Raw genomic sequence first — 19825 nt, forward strand, 5'->3', positions numbered from 1 at the left:
CAAAGCACTCTTATTTTTTCTTTCTTATTTTTCTTTCTTATTGTTTTAGCAGCTTCCATCTAAGTATCCAACAACCGTTTGGTTAGGGCACACTTATAATGGGCAGTAGCAATAATCAAGAGGAGGAGCTGCAACCAAGGCATTGGTCAGATAACAAGCCTAAGGAAGAGCTTATTTTTTCTAATCCCATTTATATCCCGCCCTTCTCCGAAGACTCAGGGCGGCTTACAATCTAAGAAGCACAAATCAATGTGCTTAGCAATAGCCTTCATTCTATGTATATGCCTGCTTATTAGGGCTTTCACCCCGTCCCCCAAGCGGCATTTTTACAAAGTCAGCTTATTGTCCCCAACAATCTGGGTCCTCATTACTTTTGTTTCTACTTGGAAACCACTTCTGGATTTTGTGGGAAAAGATGAAACTGTGATTTTGGGTTTTACCAATTAGGTAGATTTGTTGATAAAGAAGTGGCTAGTTTATACTATTATGGAAAAGTAAAAAAGTTAAGATTTGATGTTACTATCTTATTCTACTGTACCAAAGGGAGTCGGAAGTCAAGGCCTTATCTCTCCCCACTTCTTTTCTACACTCTTCCTTTCCCTTTTTCCTATTGTTTGTTTTTGTATTTTATATTATAAACTAATACAAAGGACAATTTAATTTGGAAAAAAAATAATGACAATAGTCAGATAAAAGAAATGAGTCTGGGACAGAATACAGTTTCTCAGACAAGACTTTCTCTTATTTCTCATGAAAATAAATGGAGGGAAGAGGGAAGAGCTTTCAGTCTTGTAAAGGTTGATGTTAGCCCTTCAAGGTAGACCAGACTAGAATGCCAGAGTTATGAATGCAAATACTATTTTATTATAAGGTTACAGTAATAAAATCTTGCAAATTATGAGCTATCAAGGCTATGTATATGATTGCACTAGAGTATAAATGGGTTAAAAATAAATTCTGTATAGTAACGTTTATGAAATCCTAATATAGCATCTCTGGAAACTCAATTTTTTCTATTATGTTACTCAAACACTAAGAGAACACTTGGGTTATTTTAAAACTTGATTTTCAATGCAAACACAAATTTCCAAATACCAAAGTCACAAAAATCAATGTGCAGCCATTACAAAAAAAAACAGTTAAGGAGAAAATATTTAAGGAGAAAATACTATATTCAAATTTTGTTCTGTTTGTTTGATCAAAAGAAACCTGCAATTAGTGCAGGTTCAAGTCCCACCAGGCTCAAGGTTGACTCAGCCTTCCATCCTTCCGAGGTAGGTAAAATGAGGACCCAGATTGTTGGGGGCAATAAGCTGACTTTGTAATAATGCCGCTTGGGGGGGGCGAAAGCCCTAACAAGCAGGCATATACATAGAATGAAGGCTACTGCTAAGCTTGTAAGCCGCCCTGAGTCTTCGGAGAAGGGCGGGATATAAATGTAATTTAAAAAAAATGTAAACATCTCTGAGGAGTAAGCCAATATCTCTTGGGTAAAATAAAGTTTTTTATTTTTAAATTGGAGTCCACATATTTCTGTTCAGACCTGTTTAGGCGGGATGATAGAAAAAATAGTTTGATGCTGTAAAATACTGAAGAAAAATGTGTGCATATAATTGAATATTTTCATAAATCAATGACTTAAAGAGCATTATATATCCTTTTGAATCAATTAGTTGATTCAACTAAAACTTCCCTCAAGGTGATTTACCATGTGGTATCTAAGAGTATCAAACATAGATTAAAACTTTGATTATAACATTATATATGCATTTTTTTAAAAAAAGGGAGGCTAGCACTTATCTCTGAAAATTAGTCAGCATGGATACATGTAATATTTCCTATATTAAAAATGGTATATAGAGTAAGTCCCTTGATTAATTTTGTACATAAATAAATCTTTAACACAATTCAAGTATTGTTTTTCTATAATGTACTATTTATTAAATAAAAGATTCCAAACACTAATTAATACTCCACACCATTATCCATCAGTGCCCTCCTCTATGACCAAGACCATTCTGCACTATTTATTCATGCAGAAAAACAAATTTAGCAAAAGTTCTTTTTCATGCTAATTAAAAGCTTTTGTATTTGGCTTGACCTCAATTTGAATATTATTGCTAAATTGCCTGTGGCAAGCCTCCTTCAAAGGATAGGACACTTTTTAATCTCTATACATGCTGTTTTATTTATTTAATGACAAAACATTAACCATGAAAAAAATAAATTATAAAAGCATATCTTAATCATGTAAGGTAAAGCAATATGTATTCTGTAGAAAGATATTCCTTTGAACCAATATGTATGTTTAATTTTATTCTTAAAACATAGCTTGTTGATTAAAAATATAAAATTATTGTTCAGATATGACTTATATATTTTGATTAAATATTAGAAAATAGCCAAGAAATCTCACAATTCATAAGTGCACCCCAATAAAGAACATGTTTTATTTTTAAATAAATTTATGAAAAATATATTTCAATTAATCTGTAATTCGAACTTGTTTTGTCCCCAAACTGCAGAGAATAGATTTCTCTTTGCAGTTAAATTTGGCTATTTAAACAACATTATTAATCACTTACTGCAATAAAATATACATTGATCATGTTTATAAAATCCGTTCATTAATTATTTTAATAAAAATAAATTTGAAAAAAATGAATAAAAGATTATTTTATAAAAAGCTCTTTGTTAAATATATGAAATGTCTGAACTAAGACTGTGTTTGCCACAATGTATAATCTAAATAGTAATATTATTATTTTTATTATTAGCAATTATGTAGGTAAATGTAATGGTGGTGGAGAACGGATCCTACCATATAGCATTTCAAAGGACCCTGGATAGCAAACAAAAGCATTACTATCTCCAAGTAAGAGCAGTGGGAAGTTTCAAAGAAGCTCTCTGCATAAACCATGTGAGATTGGTTGCAGTCAGCAATTCTTTGTTTTTATTATTTAGCTTACTGGTTATATGAGTCCACTACGAAATATGTGGCACTCAAGAATGGAACTAACCTCTCATTTTGCATGGCATTAGTAAGAAGGAACAGGATTCTCTTTTCAAAACAAATCACAACGAAGCAAATCTTTCTCTTACTTGTTTGGTGGAAGGAAGTGGGTTGGAAAACAAGAGAAAAAAGCCATTATTTGCCCAAGCCCTCTAAAAGTTTGCCAGCAATGGGAATACTGGTAGCCATTAACTTATCACGTCCAGAAGGTACCAGATTTAGAAAAGATATGAAAATTTATCTTTTTACTTGATGGAATATTTTTAGACCAAAGGATTTTCTTCTTTATTGAAGCTGCAATTATCTTCAATATTCATGTCTTTATTAGATATGCCTTGCCTTTATAGAATTTCAATTTTTTATAATACAAATATTAGGTCTTCTAAAAATGTTAGGTGTATTAGGTCTTCTATATTAAATGTTCTAGGTGCAGACATTCCTTGACTGCCTGAAGCTTTTATTCATAAATACACATAAAAATACAAGTCAATCCTGGTGGTTTGTAGGACAGAAGTTACTTATAGACCTGTCCTTTTGGGGGTGTTTTTTGGGATACTACACTCAACACTCACCTCCACCTTGTTTAGTCATCTACATGAAACCACTGGGTAAAGTCATTTACCAGTTTGGAGTCCAGCAAGTATAATACCTAATTATATCTTCCATACACAAATCAACCAAGAGTGGCTGCCAAAGTCCTGTTCCAGTTTCTGGACACTACACAGCCATAGAGGGTGAGAAACCAACTCTGGCTCAGTCAATTATCCCTACATTTGAAAGGTATTGTGATTCATCTCTTAAAGTATCTCTATACCATGGCAGAGAGCCTGAGTAATGAGCACCTATCACCTATGCTTCAGTCCAGTTGATGCAATCCAATAAGGGGTGTATTCTAGATACCTGAAGTCAGGGATGGTGAACCTATGATACACATGTCAAAGGTGATGTGTCATGATATATTGGGTGATATCCCAGCATTCACCAACACCTGACAACAACTATTTTGCAAAGCACAGCCCATTCTCATACTATTTTTGGAAGCTGCGGAAACCGAGAATAATATGTGCCCTTATGTGGGATTTGTAGCCTCCAAAAATTGCACAATGGGGCATGCAGAACAACATAAAGCAGCCTTAGGTAGACCCAGAGCCTTTCAAGAGAAATGGAACACTGGATAAGCAGCTCATGGCAGATCCCGGGGATTGCTGATCTGCAGGGGCAATTGTGCCATTCCCCAAAGTTTGTGCTCCTTGGGGAATAGCACAAGGTGGCCTTTTTGAGTGGCAATGGTGGCATTATAGATGAAGTGTTACTCTTCATGATGGCCTAGATTGGGGGGCAGGGGGAGACACACCAGCAGAGTTAAGTTAGATGTTTTCTGAATTTTTCACATCCTGTCTAGAGTAATAGAAGCCTCTGGACTAAGGTTCCCACAGAGATCTGATGACTTCCACCCTGATAGCTTTCCAGAAGGCCCTAAAGATTTGACTATTTGGCTTTGTGATAGGATGGATAGAATCTAAGTTTTGGATATGTTTATACATGTATTATTGTGTAATCTAGACTGCTTTCTAGATTCAGCCACACAGAATCAGTTGAAGATGGGTGGCACTGAAATTAAATCAAATCAAATCCTAAATAAAACTTATAGCGGGAGCAGAATATAATCAATTTTTTCCTTAAAACTAGCATTTTGTAATTGGGATAGAACAGGATTCAGTTCTTGTACTAATTACAATTTTAGCCTGTAGTTTTCTAGCTGGACAGTCTTGGATATGGTGCTTTAATACAGTGCTTTAGTATTGGGGTAACTAGTAGTCTTAATAACAACTACTAGTTATGATTTTAACGGCAAAATGCGTGTTCCAGTGTGAATATGGTTTATTGCATACCAAATATGATAATCAAACTAAGACGATTTATTTGCAACTTATACCCAGAGGTTTGGAAAGCACCATGCTATTCTTGCGTGGCCTCCACAGCTTCTATCAAAATTTAGGCAGAATCTATAGATATTTTGCACAATTAGGAACTGAAATTTATTTAATCTGAGACCTTAACCTCTTGTACATAGTTTATATATTTGAATTCTAAAGTATGCAAAAGGTTTTCATAAAGTATGTGAAAACAGCTTTTCTGCAAATTCTATAGCTGCCTTTGGCAAAGACTTATTTTCTTTCATTCTAATTATAGATGTAGCTTTATTTACCAATGAAAGACTGTTGCAACTGAATGGCATCTCATTGTGTTATGCAAAAGTATATTTCAAGCATTTTGGGGAACTATTAAGACTTCTTTTTTTTTAAAAAAAAATCCTGGCTACATTGCTTTGAATTGTAAAGTGGTCTGTTCCTCCCTAAGGGAACAAGCTTGTAGCATACAATTATCACTACAATTGAAAGGTATTGTGATTCTTTTCTTAAAGGAATCTCTGTTCTCTTATTCTGACAGTACACATTTTAAGAATAGTTCACTGCATCTGCTGATTTATTATAAATGTTAGGTTTTTAACCATTTAAAGCCTTGTAATGATATATACATATACAGAGCGAGCCAGTTTGGTGTAGCTGTTAAGGCATCAGGCTAGAAACCAGGATAAAGGTAAAGGTAAAGGTTCCCCCGCACATGCGTGCTAGTCGTTTCCGACTCTAGGGGCCGGTGCTCATCTCCGTTTCAAAGCCGAAGAGTCAGCGCTTGTCCGAGGACATCTCCGTGGTCATGTGGCCGGCATGACTAGACGCCAAAGGCGCACGGAACGCTGTGACCTTCCCACCGTAGTGGTCCCTATTTTTCTACTTGCATTTTTACGTGCTTTCGAACTGCTAGGTTGGCAGAAGCTGGGACGAGTAACAGGCGCTCACTCTGTTACGCAGCACTCGGGATTCGACCCGCCAAACTGCCGACCTTCTGATCGACAAGCTCAGCGTCCTAACCCACTGAGCCACCGCGTCCCTAGAAACCAGGATACCATACGGTTTAATCTTGTCTTAGGCATCAAGCCTACTGCGTAACCTTTGGCAAATTACTTTCTCTCAACCCTAGAAAAGAGACAATGGTAAACCACTTCTGAAAAACCTTGCCCAAAATCTGCAGGTATATATTCAGGCAGTCTGAGAATCGGACATGATTGAACAACAACAACAAGAGGATAGAGTAGATAGAGCTAACTTAGCAAAAGAAGGAAGATTAGTATGCATCTCCTAACCACTACTTTGCTGTTCTGTTGTTTTGTCCCCAGAAAAGCAAAATACCTGTAACAATACATCACAATTAATTTTTGTTGGAAACTTTCTATACTGATATATTTCAGCTAAATTATTTCAATATCATGTTTATGTAGTTATGCTTTTCCTTGTATTTTTCAAAAAAAAGTTCCTTTGAATGAGAGAAATATTTAAAAACAGCCTTATAATTCTCAGAGGATTTTTAAATATTTTGAATGTTTCCATAGCACTCTTCAGAGTAATCCAAAGTTTTTAGTATACTTAAATGGACACTCAACATACTATTTCCTTTCCATTGAACAGTATCATCTGTCTAGGTGGTCACTAAGAGTCAACACTGACTTTAATCAATCGAAAGAACAATAAGTATGGAAAAAGAGTAAGGAGTAACATAGTAAAGTAATTAAAATCATATGACAATGGGAAATTTATACCTTTCACTGTCTCTATATATTTCTATCATAAATTGTCACAACTTCCATTATGTCCATGTATTTACCTCATACACCCATCATTTCCAGGGTTTCCTACAATCTTATTTATACACTGAAATTTCATGTTTATCACTTGTACATGGATTTGTTTGGCTTAGTTGTTTATACTGAAGTTCTGCTTCAATTTGTATAAGAGATAGCCATTCCTTGATGCTGGCAAGCTGGTTACAGGAAGTGAGAGTTGTAGTTCAGTAATATTTGGAAGTCCATAAATACTGTATTTACAAGAAGAAAAATTAGCACTGCTAATCACAACAAAAATTTTTGCATGGAACAACAGGACCTTTAGCTTGTGTTTATTCACTCACGTATGAAGAATGTATAAATTGCAAATTAAATCTATAAAAGGTAAACTGAGAAGAATGTAAGCTACTGTAAAAAATGCACTGTAGGCCACCTGAGACCTCTGCATCAAATGAACAGAAAGTTTATTTTGGCTGCAGCTTGACTATCTTTTATTTTACTCAAACTTTATAAATCCTGCTGTAAATCCTGAGAACCACCTGTAATCTTAATTTGCTATCTCTGGTTTTGTGAGGTTTTGGTTATCATGGTTGACATTTAAACATTTTTATATATATTTTACATTTCTTCTTTTTTACATCTTGCAAACTATGAAATACTCTGGGGACCCATTAACATTAAAAAACCCACATGCATGCATGCATGCATAAATACACATGTACACTTTCAGCATTTCAATACATATTTGTATTGGCATGGCATGTATAAATCATTAAATTAGTTGCCACGGTGACAGGCTATACGTCACCATTAAGTTTCAACATTGCTTGATATTTTTCAAGTTGGCTAAAAAATAGTAATGTCAGGGAAACAAAAAATGTTAATGGACTTACAGTTTCTGGCAGCTGTGGATGCTAATTTAACCTTTTGCTTTTGCTTCCATACCTACCTGTATATTTCCAAACCTACCATTGTAACAATTTGTGCATCACACTGCTGAATAAACAGAAAGTGGCTCTGGCATCCTTTCTTAACCACCACCATTCCATATACTCTCATTACTGATTCATCACTTGTTGCCTGTATGTACACTGAGAGCTTATGCAACCGAGACAAATTCTTTGTGTGTCCAATCATACTTGGCCAATAAAGAATTCTATTCTATTCTACTGATAATTAAATTTCATTCTCACCATTAGAGGTATAATCGAAGATGTTTGACTAAAAAAATAAACTGTCTTGTTTATGATTCTCACATTTTGTCTTCAGAGGCTATCTTTTTTAAGTGCAGTAATTTTTATCTCACCTAAAAATAAAATTGATTTTTAAACAGTTCTCTCTAATCCTGCAGATAAGGTATTAGGATGCGTATTTTTCCAAGAGTACACAAAAAATATTTTACTAAAACTTTTACTACTCGGTTTTAGTAAGATGTAAAAGATGGTTTGAGAAAAGATTTTAATGTTTGCTCTCTCCCATTATTAATGTTGCTATTATATTCATATAATTGTACAATATGTATTTGATAATGTTTTAATTTCTTGTTTATATTTTTATAAGCCAAATGGTGGCTTATAAAACATAGTGGTGGGTATCCTAAGGGATACAAGTTAAATCAATGGTAAAGAATAAAACAAAAATTAGGTTTATTATTTCTTTATTATTCTCATATTTACAGGTGAGATGATTTGATAGAATTCCCTTTTTTAGTGGTATAGAAATCAGATTTGATTATTCTCTTCCCATTTGCTCAGTTTGGGTAAAATCAGAATTATTTTAGAATTAAGATCTATTAGTGGTCATTACGAACAATTTTATTAATGGAGACTATCATGTACTTTATCTTGAAACATTGCTAACAAAGGGGTCTAACCATTAAGCAATTATTTTGAATCTCTAAAGAGAATGTTTGGTCTCTCAGAAAGTTGCCTATTGATGATCCAGCAATAATGTTATCTCTTGGAGTAACTTTTTGAAGTAACAGCAGAATATAAGACATATAAATGCATTTGTTTCCTACCTGAACTGAGACAGCACTATATTCAGACTCAAACTTGTAAGGATAGAAAATAATATACTATAGTATTAAACATATGCTTCATTTTAACTGAAAGCAGTAACAATTTAATAATCTCTACTTAGCAAGTGCTAGTTGTAATGTTTTACAGTTGAAATGGAATTTTAAAATTCAGTTTTTTTCAAGAAACATGATGACCTTGTGAATTACTTTTTTACTTACCGGCACATTTTGTCCTTGTTTTAAGTGCTGGTCCAGGAGATCCAGTACCCCCTTCACCTGGTCTAGTGAGCAATACACTAATTTCATATTCTGTGTCTGGATCCAGGTGTCCAATTTTATACTTTGCCGAATCAACTGGTTGTATATCATACCAGCTTCCACTTGAGGTGCGATATTCTACTTGTCTCACAATGATGGGTCCATCTCCATTAATAGAATTGGCATTCAACTGTATCCATAAATAGGTTGCACCCACTGATGACAGTTGAGGAGGTGCAATGGGCACTGGAGGCTCTGAAACATAAATAATGTGTATATATGTATATGTAAAAAAACACATCTAATACAAAATTTTTCTAAAGCTCTGATTTTTCTGCAAAAACTATTGTTATTATTTATTTCTTCTATTCAGTATGTAAAAGAAGGGACTTAATACCTCTCTCTTTTTTTTCAGGATACAAAGCAGAAGACAAAAAAGCCAGTTCCCCACTTAACATATAGGTAAGTTCATTTTGCTTTTCAAATACACTACGTTTGATAAAGCTTTTGCTTTTCCATAATGTACTTTCCTTCGTGGGCACATTTCTAATTTTATATCACTTTTTGATTAGAGTGCATAATATACTAGGACTATCTACTAACCCTCCCTTTTTTATGACCCTGAAGTCCTTATTCGGGATAGAGTCAAGGTTATTAGATGGAGTTGAGTGGCTGGATGCCCTTCCTGAAACAGCAAATATTTTTTCTTTGTGCCCTGGGGAAGAAACATCTGCTGCTAATTAGGATTGAACTCTCAACTTTCCAAGTGGAAAGCAAGTGTCTTCATTACAAGGCCACCATGTTGCTCTAGACTATCTACTAACATTCAGACATATAAAAGCAGTGAAGTTTCTAGTTCTTTATAATCGTTAAACCAATGATTTAATTAGTTTTCAAGAAATTAGCCTTACTAGACTGAAGGCTAATTTCTTAGAATGCAAGTACTGCCTTTCCTTTTCACTACTTTTTCATTTTAAATTTCATCATAGAGGTCTGTGACAACCCTAACCCTTGTTTTCATTTCCTGTTAACTTCCCTTCTTACATTTCTCCATTGTGCCAGTGGCGTAGCGTGGGGGGTGCAGGGGGGGCCGGCCGCACCGGGTGCAACATCTGGGGGGGCGCGCTCGCACTGAGCTGCTCGGTAGCCACTGAGGCTCTGTGTCATTTCTGTCCGTGCCGCGGGCTGCGAAGAGGCGGGGTGGGGCCAGGCCGCCGACATACACGCCGCCCAGTGACAGGTGGCGCATGCGGGCCCAACCAGGAGAGGCCCCCTGCTGCAGAGGCCCTCCCCCTCTCCCGGCCCCTGCCCCCTCCTGTGTCTCCTTCATCCGCTCCGGGAAAGCGAGCCAGAAAGGGTAGTGGACGGACAGACGGGCGTGCGGGAGGGCGGCGGCAGGGTGACTTTGGATTCCAGTTCCGCGAAGGAAGAAACTGGGGTCCCTTCTTTCTCAACGCACCAGACTGCTCCAGAATAAGAGCCTTCCTTAAAAGTCGCCCGGTTCGGCTCCGTGATAGCCGGCGATGGAAAATATCTGGTCCAAACCCAAAACCCGAAGTGAACAAGTGCACGCGGTCTCACGCCTGCGCTTCCTGCTTGGAGAGCGCCGCGGGACTCTGCGCGGACTCTTCTTGGAAAGTCTACGCCGCTGCGGGGCGCGTCTTTTCAGCAGTGCCGTGACGTCACCGCCCGCCCGCCCCTCTATTTCCGCTTCCGGTTGCCTTGCCCTGCCCCGGGTGCTGACAACCCACGCTACGCCACTGCATTGTGCCTTTTCTTTTAGTGTCATAATAGGCCTGTGATATCTCAGGTGCTCCATACTGACTTGTTTATTTTATCATCCAGTACCTTGGTTCAAGAATATTCATTTATAAATTCTGTTTTTAATTTGCCAGCTTTTCTTTATATTATTGATATTCTAGTACACCGGTGTCAAACTCGCCGCATCACGTGACATGTTGCGACGTATTGTGACTTTTTTTGTATTGCAAGATGTAACTGGCCCGCAGGCCAGCAGTTTGACACCCCTGATCTCGTATATTGCTTGATACTGTGTTAAAAAGACTATCTTGTGTTAATTAAATTCAAAGTAACTAAAAACCAATTACTCCATTCTATAATCAACAAATGGCATTTTACAAAATAACAAATATGAAAGCTGTTCTCCTAAAATGACATCTAATAATTCTATTCATTTTCGTGATTAACACTTCCTAATGGAGATAGATGAGCTCTTTATCACTCATGTACAATTAATTTAGAAATGATCTGTACTTTTTTTCCACCAAAGCCAGAACATTTTTAAAATGTTCTCTTCCTTTTCCTTCCTTCCTTCCTTTCCGACAAAAACATGACCTCCACTAATTATACAACTCAGAGAACTGCATCTTTACTTTGGCTCTGAGGAATATTCCTCTTAAGCAGATTTAAGATATTTCTGTTATTTTGCACATGAACTAGAATGTCCTGCAAAAGCAACACCTTAACTAAATGGTTTTCTAGATTGGATTTTAATCCATATTAAGGAACAATTAAGAATCTTAAAATTCTTATCCATTTTTTTGAAGTTAGCATTACTAAGTAACTTGTCCCTCAACCTGAAGCCTGTAATTTTACTGAAAATCAAAAGGAATGTGGTAGCATCTTTTCTGACAAACAAATTTCATAGGCATAAATTTTCATGAACTGTAGCTCAGTTCATCAGATGCAAAAAATGGCTTGACTGATGTAGGCTTTAAACTCAGATAAGGCAGGGTGGAAAGGAGGAAAAGACAGGATGGCTATGCAGGTGCAGGTTACATGTGAGATAGATTAAAAGAACCTTGTCAATCAACAATTGCCATGTGTTATAAATCCATTTTCTGTGGTTTTTGTCTCCTATATCTGTATAACTAGTCTTCTCCTTCCTCTCCTACCACCCCTTATTTCAACTTCAGACCCTTCAACCATGACAGTAAATCATAAACAAAGATAGGTTTTCACCCAGGGTTCAAGACACGGGAAGCAGAGAAACCCAGTATTTCATGGAGTGAACAATCCAATGGCTGTCCTAAGAAGAAAATTGGTGAAAAGCAGCTCACCGCTGAAAGGAACAGAAATCAGCAATCAGCATACAAGACATGTTATCAAGGAAGATCTATTGATTCCTAGGAATGAAGGTTATAAAGAACATGATGGAGAAACTGATCCAATTAATCAAATCTACTGATCATCATTCCTTTCTTTTACTCATTTTTGAGCAAATTACACAGTCAAAAAGATCCTAAAAAGAATATTGAGGGACTATGAGGAGTTAGGAAGAAAAGAAAAAGTGTTTAGATACAGGTTTAGATACAGATTCATGCTGACTGAATTTCATTGACCAAAGGAAGGAATGGAGGATTGTGGAGGTAAATGGCTGGCTCAAGGAATGGTGTCCCTGAGAAAACTTTGGATTTCCTGGTCTGATCGCTATCTAGTGGAAAGGCCTCTTGTAAGAGATTTTTAATTTTTCTACAGCAGGCAGGAGAATACCATAGATCAGGGGTGTCAAACTCAATTTCATTGAGGGCCGCATCAGCATTGCGGTAGCCCTCAAGGGGCCGGGTGGGTATGGCCAGGGTGGGCGTGGCCTACTGGGTGGGCATGGCTAGAATGCGTATGGCCTACTGGGTGGGCGTGGCCAGCTCTACATCGTTCGCATCAAGGGTGCCTATGGGGACCTGGGCAGGAGTGGGACAGATCTGAGGGTCTCTGGCAGAAGGAGGGTCTCTGGGCCAGGGCCAAGGCAGTGGGGGCCGTTCCCTCACTGCTTCCAGGATGGCTTCACGGGCCACATGAAACCACTTCGCGGGCCGGATCCGGCCCCCGGGCCTTGTGTTTGACATGTCTGCCATAGATCATACATCAGGCAATGGTCAATATCATAGTCAGGGGTGTCAAACTGCCGGACTGCAGGCCAGATGCGTCACACCAAAACTGCACCCACCCTATTGCCAGCAATGGGAAAAAAGTCGTGATATGTCGTGACACATCACGTGATGTCACAAATTTGACACCCATGCCATAGCTATATTCAAAACATAAGTTTGAAGCCTGTAAGCCATACAACAAAAAAGGAAGCGGCAATAAGACATATTCAGGAATATACCAGGAGATCTGCCAAGAAAAGTGGTATTAAAGAAGTCAGATACCTGTACACCATTGCTCAAAGTATGCTCAGAATGCTGAGAATGATCAATGCTCAGAAAAAAAACAGGGAGAACCTGAAGTCCCAATATGACTTTGTCAGTATTACTGAAGTCTGGTGGAAGAGAATGTATTAGAATATAAAATCAAAAGGATATAATTTGTTTAAAAGAAACAGACCCAACAAAATTGGGAAGAAAAAAATTGGGAAGAATTGTTTATATTATACATAAACAATGACAATACCTCTAGGGAAATTCAGGACCTCAAGGGTGAAAACTATGCCCAAAGCACCTGGCTGAATACTGAAGGAAAAATAAACAATAAAAATAAACAATAATTATTCTGTTGCAGGTGTATGCAGACCATTCAATCAAATAGGTGAAATTTCCACAAATCAGATTTATGTACAGGAAACATCATTGCTCTAATGAGAGATTTCAACTACTCCAACATGTACTGGAAATCAATTCTGGAAAGCAGGAGATCTAGTAGGATCTTGATGTGCCCTATAGACAACCTTACCATTCAAAAGGTAGAGGAAAGAATTAGACGATCAGCTAATATCTACTAGCAGAAAATAAATTATTGAAGATATTGTAGGAGCCTTGGAAAGAGTGACCACATGAATGAACTCAGCATAATTCACCTTAGGCAGAGACAACAGAAATTAGTCTGTAGATTCATGGACAACTGACTTTTATAAGCGTTGGGGGAGGGAGCAGAAAGAATTCCATGGATGGAAATTCTGAAGAAAAAATAATAATTCAGAGAATTGGGAGATTTTTGAAAAAAACAAAACAAAAGAGATAATTATGGCCCAAACACAAACAATACCAAACAGAGAAGAAAAATGAGAGAAAGCTGATGAGATTAGTGTAGCTGCTCTCTGGTGAATTGAGAGAAGAAAAGAAATGGGTGTCAAAATGAAAAGGGTGGCTTATAAGTAGTCCTTTATTCAAAACTATTCACCAACAATGGCACTGAACAAAATTCTTATGACTGTTGCTGCATCCCAAAGGTCATGTGATCAAAATCCAGGTGCCTGGCATCTGGCATGTATTTATAACAGCTGCACTGTACCGGGTCATGTGATCACTGTTGGTAACCTTCTGAGCCAGCTTCTGACAAGCAAAGTCAGTAGGAGAAACCAGATTCAATTAATAATTGCACGATTCAACTATCAATTGCAGTGATTCACTTAACAACTCTAGCAAGAAATGGTCATAAAATGGGGCAAAAATCACTTAACCACTGCCTTGCTTAACAAGGGCTCAATTGTGATCATAGGAATTACTTGTATATCAAAAACCAAACATTAGAAAATATTCCAAATCTGTAAGAATGGGATTAGGCTATGGCTTAGAATGACTTAAAGCTTGCAATAAATGCCAAAAGTAACTCCAAAATAGATCTTTGAGCACATACAAGAGGAAATGTTTGGCCCATGGGTTAGAAAAGGTGAAAGGATGTTGATGGGACAGCATGGTGAAGTTTGGAGACAAACTAATATTGTTACAATCCTTAAAAAAGGGGAGAAAATTAGAACTAGGAAAATACAGATCAATCAACTGATATTACTAGTCAGAAAAAACTTAGAAAAGGTAATGAAACAGGGGTTTGCAAGCACGTAGAAAGAACAAGGTGACTACTAGAAACTACCAAGCTTATTAAACACTATTATTCATATTATTGCCAACACTATTATCATATAGTCCATAGTACCTGTGGGTAGGACATAAAACCAGTGAGTGGAAGCTTTACAGAATTTTACAGAGTTAAGATCCAAACTCAAAATAATTCGAGACCAGGAGAGCCATTAAGAATGGACCACCCTATACTACCTGGAGTTGAAGTGCTCCATCACTGGATACTTTCAAACAAAGTCTGGACAACCATCTGTTTGGATGGTCTAAACATTTCTGCGCTGGGTAGAGAATTGAATTAGAAGACCTCCAAAGGCCCTTCTAACCTTATGATCCTAATGACCTCCTAATGACCATTCGAATATTCTGATTATTGCTCTTCATCTTTCCTACTGAAAACAATTGTTAATGTATCTAGTACAACTTTGTATGACATATCCCACAACTGAATAAGCCTACAATTATTAAATAATAGCACACAGGGGGTAAATGTCATAGAAAAAAATAACACAGGTACAGATATATTTCATACTTCGGCTACTGCTACTTACAGGATAAAAATGATAAATCTCTCAACTCTTTAAAATGCCTACAGAATTTTTCTTAATTATTTTATTCAATCAACAGACACTCATTATTAGTATGTGATGCTTAACTAGCTTAAACATTTTAATATTTATTAATTCACTGTCATTTCAAAGACAGTTACTCCACTGTTCATAATCCAGAGCTTTGTGCAGAATCTGTGCAATTTAAATAGCTAAGCCTTAACTCGAAATGATTTAGGTTCATTTAAAATCATTAGTGTGTTTCTTCAACCAAAACACAAAATAGAGCATCCTGGGGCATTTATGTAGCCATGCTGAAACAACAGTTAATTATGTTCTGATTTAAGTGCTGGTAAGGACTGTTGAACTGCCATTCAAAATTCATATTCAGGACTGAGGCTACTGAGGTTAGTACTTAAACCAATTTATTTTAGGTTATACAACTATTTTAACAGACTTTGTTTTTAAAGGTATTGTATCCCTGAGGGTACTTTATGCGATGTGCTCAGAACACCAAAACCCAACACTACAGCTACTATAATATCTGAAGTAATACATATGCCTATCCCAGGTTCTTGGGAGGGATTCAATAGGTGAACAAAAATGCCAAATAGAGACAGAACACCTGGCTGACTGCAATGAACCACCACCACGACAATAATCATTTTTAGCTGAAACTACCCCACTTATAGTAAATGGAACTGACTCACAATAGATTTAAATGGAATAGATTTAAAACCAAAAAGTTATCTCTGCAATGATAACTCTGCTCCGCCATTAGGCAGTGAGAAAGTCCTCATTTTCCTTGATTTTGCATTGGAATGTCAGAAAAGGAGCAGCAAATTAGCTATTTCCTAATATAAATTTCTGCTTCAATAACTGAACTATTAGCTCTGGGCATTATGCTCTTATACTTGGGGGGGAGGTACTCCTAGTGTTTACAACTCTGATGGTGAATCACTGATTATCCTTTTGTACTATAATTTAAACATTGATCATACTTCTGTGAAAAGGCTTCTACAAGAAGATGAATAAGGACAGCTATTCCTGAATGGCTACAACGTGTGGATTACTTGAAAATTACATGGTAGATCATTCAAATAACAATGAGTCATATGTAGAGTCATAGAAATCAGTCCGTGCTATGTTTTTAGTATTAAGATGTAAAAAAAATGTTTGTCAAGTGTGCATGAATGCGTCACTAGTAGAAAACCATTAAACAACGCTTTTACTGCCTGATTAATTAGGGTGGATACTTTATAAGTTTCTTTCTCTGCCAAATACTCTGTTGAAGGCTGACCCCATTTTTATCTGAACCTTCCCTAGGCAGCATGTATCTCCTCTCGCCCCACTGCAAGGTCATTCTCACATTCCATTACATGAATATGCCAAAAGTACTCAAAATAGTATTTCCAATTTACATTTTAAACAAACAGAACTATGCCCAACCATATTACAAATGCAATACTTTTCAGGAAAATACTGTGTAGTCTTTCACTCAGAAGAAATCATTTCTTCCAATGTTATTAATATATAAACAGTAAACAACAAGATAACTTGGAAGAATAGGAACAGAGAGTATGAATATTATATACATATCTGCATCCAGAAACAAATTTTTAAAGACCAAGGCAGACAGAACACTAGAGTTTTCATCAGTTTACATTTCTTAATTATGTTCCTATTCTTGAAGTTTGCCAGTTTTCAAAATGGTGTTTTCTTCGCTTTTACATTCCACTATCTGTTTTACAGGTGTATTCCATGTTATTCAGTGTGTGACATCTTCCTTTTAACACTAAGAAATAAAAACTACAAATACTAAACATAGTTTCCTCCCATCCCTTATTTAAACATCTGACAAAATGCTTTGTATTTCTGTCTCAATTTACCGTATATAATCTGGAATTTCCTTGGGCAGCTTTATTCTATTTTCAAACTAATCTCTGCTGCAACTGACCAATATTAGAAAAGGGTTTACACAGTGCATACATAAAATGCTAATGTAGTCTCCATTTAATCTACTGTTTTTCATTTTTGGTACATCTGATTTCTTTTATGTTAACCTGCAGAAACAGAGGCACTAAGCTATATACTCATTTTTCTGACAGTTATTATGCTTTATAATAAATGGATTAGATGTTTTGAATTTTTTAAAACTCCATGAGAGATTATAGGCAACATTATGTAACTAAAATGGTCAGCCTGTTAAAGAATAAACTCTCTTCACTGTCTCCTATCAGAATCAGTATTAATATAACATTGAAAGTATTTTTAGGATTAATTTATTTATATAATTTATCTTATATAATTTTTAGAGTAGAGTAGAGTAGAGTAGAGTAGAGTAGAGTAGAGTAGAGTAGAGTAGAGTACAGTAGAGTAGAGTAGAGTAGAGTAGAATAGAACAGAACAGAGTTGGAAGGGACCTTGGAAGTTTTCAAGTCCAACCATCTGGTCAGGTGGGAAGCCCCATACCATTTCAGACAAATGGTTGTCCAATCTCTTCTTAAAAACTTCCAGTGTTGGAGCATTCACAACTTCTGGAGGCAAGCTGTTCCACTGATTATTTGTTCTGACTGTCAGGAAATTAAATTACCTTAAATTAATTTTAGGATTAATTTACCTTATATACCTTTTATCAATTACTCATTGTAGAAAAAATATGAAAATATCACTTTTCATATGTAATCATATTACATACGGATTATAGCATCCTTTATTTTCTAGCTCCTATATCAGGGGTAGGCAACCTTGGCTCTTTTATGACTCATGGATTTCAACTTCCAGAATTCCTGAGCCAGCCATGCTGTCCTAGATGAATCAATTCTGGTGCTGTGGCACTCCAGGAGCCAACTGCTTTTAGTGTAAGCAGCTAAATGGAGTGGACTGGACTGGACTAACTACAGATTGTTTTTCCTGTGGTTTGCTTTCTATGATGTAGAAACTGAAATTTATCTAAACATAGTTTCTGAGTCTGGCTGACTGAAAACAAGTCACAGTCACCGATTATGATAAACAATGTAATTTGTTTAGCTGCTTCTGCCAGCAGCAAAAGTCACACAGGAAAGTTAAACCTGTATCTTCTCTTTCTTTTTCCTTTCATTTTTAATTAACTTTAAATTGAAATTGAGACTGTGATCTTATTTATGATTATGAAATAAGATTGTTTCATAAGGCTTTTATATCTAGTTTGTTGACCAGTTCTGTTGACCTAATTAGACTTCATTCTGCATTTGGACTTAATAAAGAATTCTGGCTGGTTTAAAAATGAAAGCACTAATCTTCTTGAAGGCATGCAAAAGTCAGAAAGGAAATTAAAGTTGTTTTTTAATTCAGATGTATAATGCTAAATTATGGTCTGGAATTATGTTTAAAAAGATCTATACATACCATTATTTTTTTATATAAATGCCTACAAATACGAAAACATTTATGTATGATAAGTCCCCAAAATGCAGCAAAATACTAGCATTATTTTTATTTCTGTGGCTTAACCATTCAATACTAACCACAAAGCCTGAAAGGGAACTCATAAAAGTGCACTGAGTTTTACTTTACTGGTAATAATAAATTAAAGTCACATGCTTCATTGAAATAAGCAATTTTTGGTGAAAGATAATTAAAGAAATGTAAATACTATGTAATTGTTTATCAGTAACCAGGTAAATGAGCTTAAAGACTTCATAATGATGTTAGTTAAATGTAATCTGTTCCAAGGTTAGTACACTGTTTAAATAGGCTTTTTAGGTCACACAGAATGATCTGCATGTGGTCTCATAAAAGCTAAAGCACAAGCAACAGGGATTACCATAATTACTTCATCAAACTACAAGTAGCTAATGGGATTATACCCTAAGGGTAAGCAATTATTCCCTGCATACAGAATAAATGTGCTGAGAGAGGTGGAAAAGAGCAAATATTATAGTAATATGATAAATAGTTCCAACATTGTGAAGACCAATGGCAGTAAATGGCTATAGCTTCGAAGAATCTAAGTGTTCTTTGCCTCATTTTCTTCTTTTTTTATTTTTGTTGACACTCCATTTTCATTTTACACATACACACACACACACACACACAAAACATATACCACACACATACCCACACGCAAACATAGATATTCAGCGTACTAGTCCTTTCTAACAAATCAATGCTATACAAAGCACAGTAAAGGAATAAGAAATGGCGATATTAAAAGTATGAGCTGAGAAACAGATAAGGAAACATAGTTCAAAATAGGTTACATGCAAACAATTTACTGTAATTCTGCACCATTCTACCCTTGCAAATTATCCGAGCTTCCACGTTCTACGCACAGTATACGGCTTTGTAAATTGCTTTTTGTTCTTTCAATTTCTCATTTGTATCCTTTGCATGATCAACGAAGGTCAACAATTCTCTTGATCTTTCCCATCATCTACATTCCTTAACTCTGTCTTCATACCAAATCACATGTGGACTGACTGCGTACTTTTATATTCTTCTGAATAAACT

General features: G+C 36.2%; 1 protein-coding gene across 4 annotated transcripts in view; it reads right to left on the reverse strand.

Annotated features, from left to right (window-relative positions):
- The window catches only part of PTPRM (protein tyrosine phosphatase receptor type M), a 488223-nt gene that overhangs the window by 269474 nt on the left and 198924 nt on the right, over positions 1–19825 (reverse strand). For all 4 annotated transcript variants that reach the window (XM_083358729.1, XM_083358728.1, XM_083358727.1 and 1 more), the window contains exon 7: positions 8935–9228. In XM_083358729.1, coding sequence (XP_083214855.1) covers positions 8935–9228 — 294 coding nt within the window. The remainder of the gene's footprint in view (positions 1–8934; positions 9229–19825) is intronic.

Source organism: Vipera ursinii, assembly GCF_947247035.1.
Source record: "Vipera ursinii genome assembly, chromosome: 3".
NCBI lineage: Eukaryota > Metazoa > Chordata > Lepidosauria > Squamata > Viperidae > Vipera > Vipera ursinii.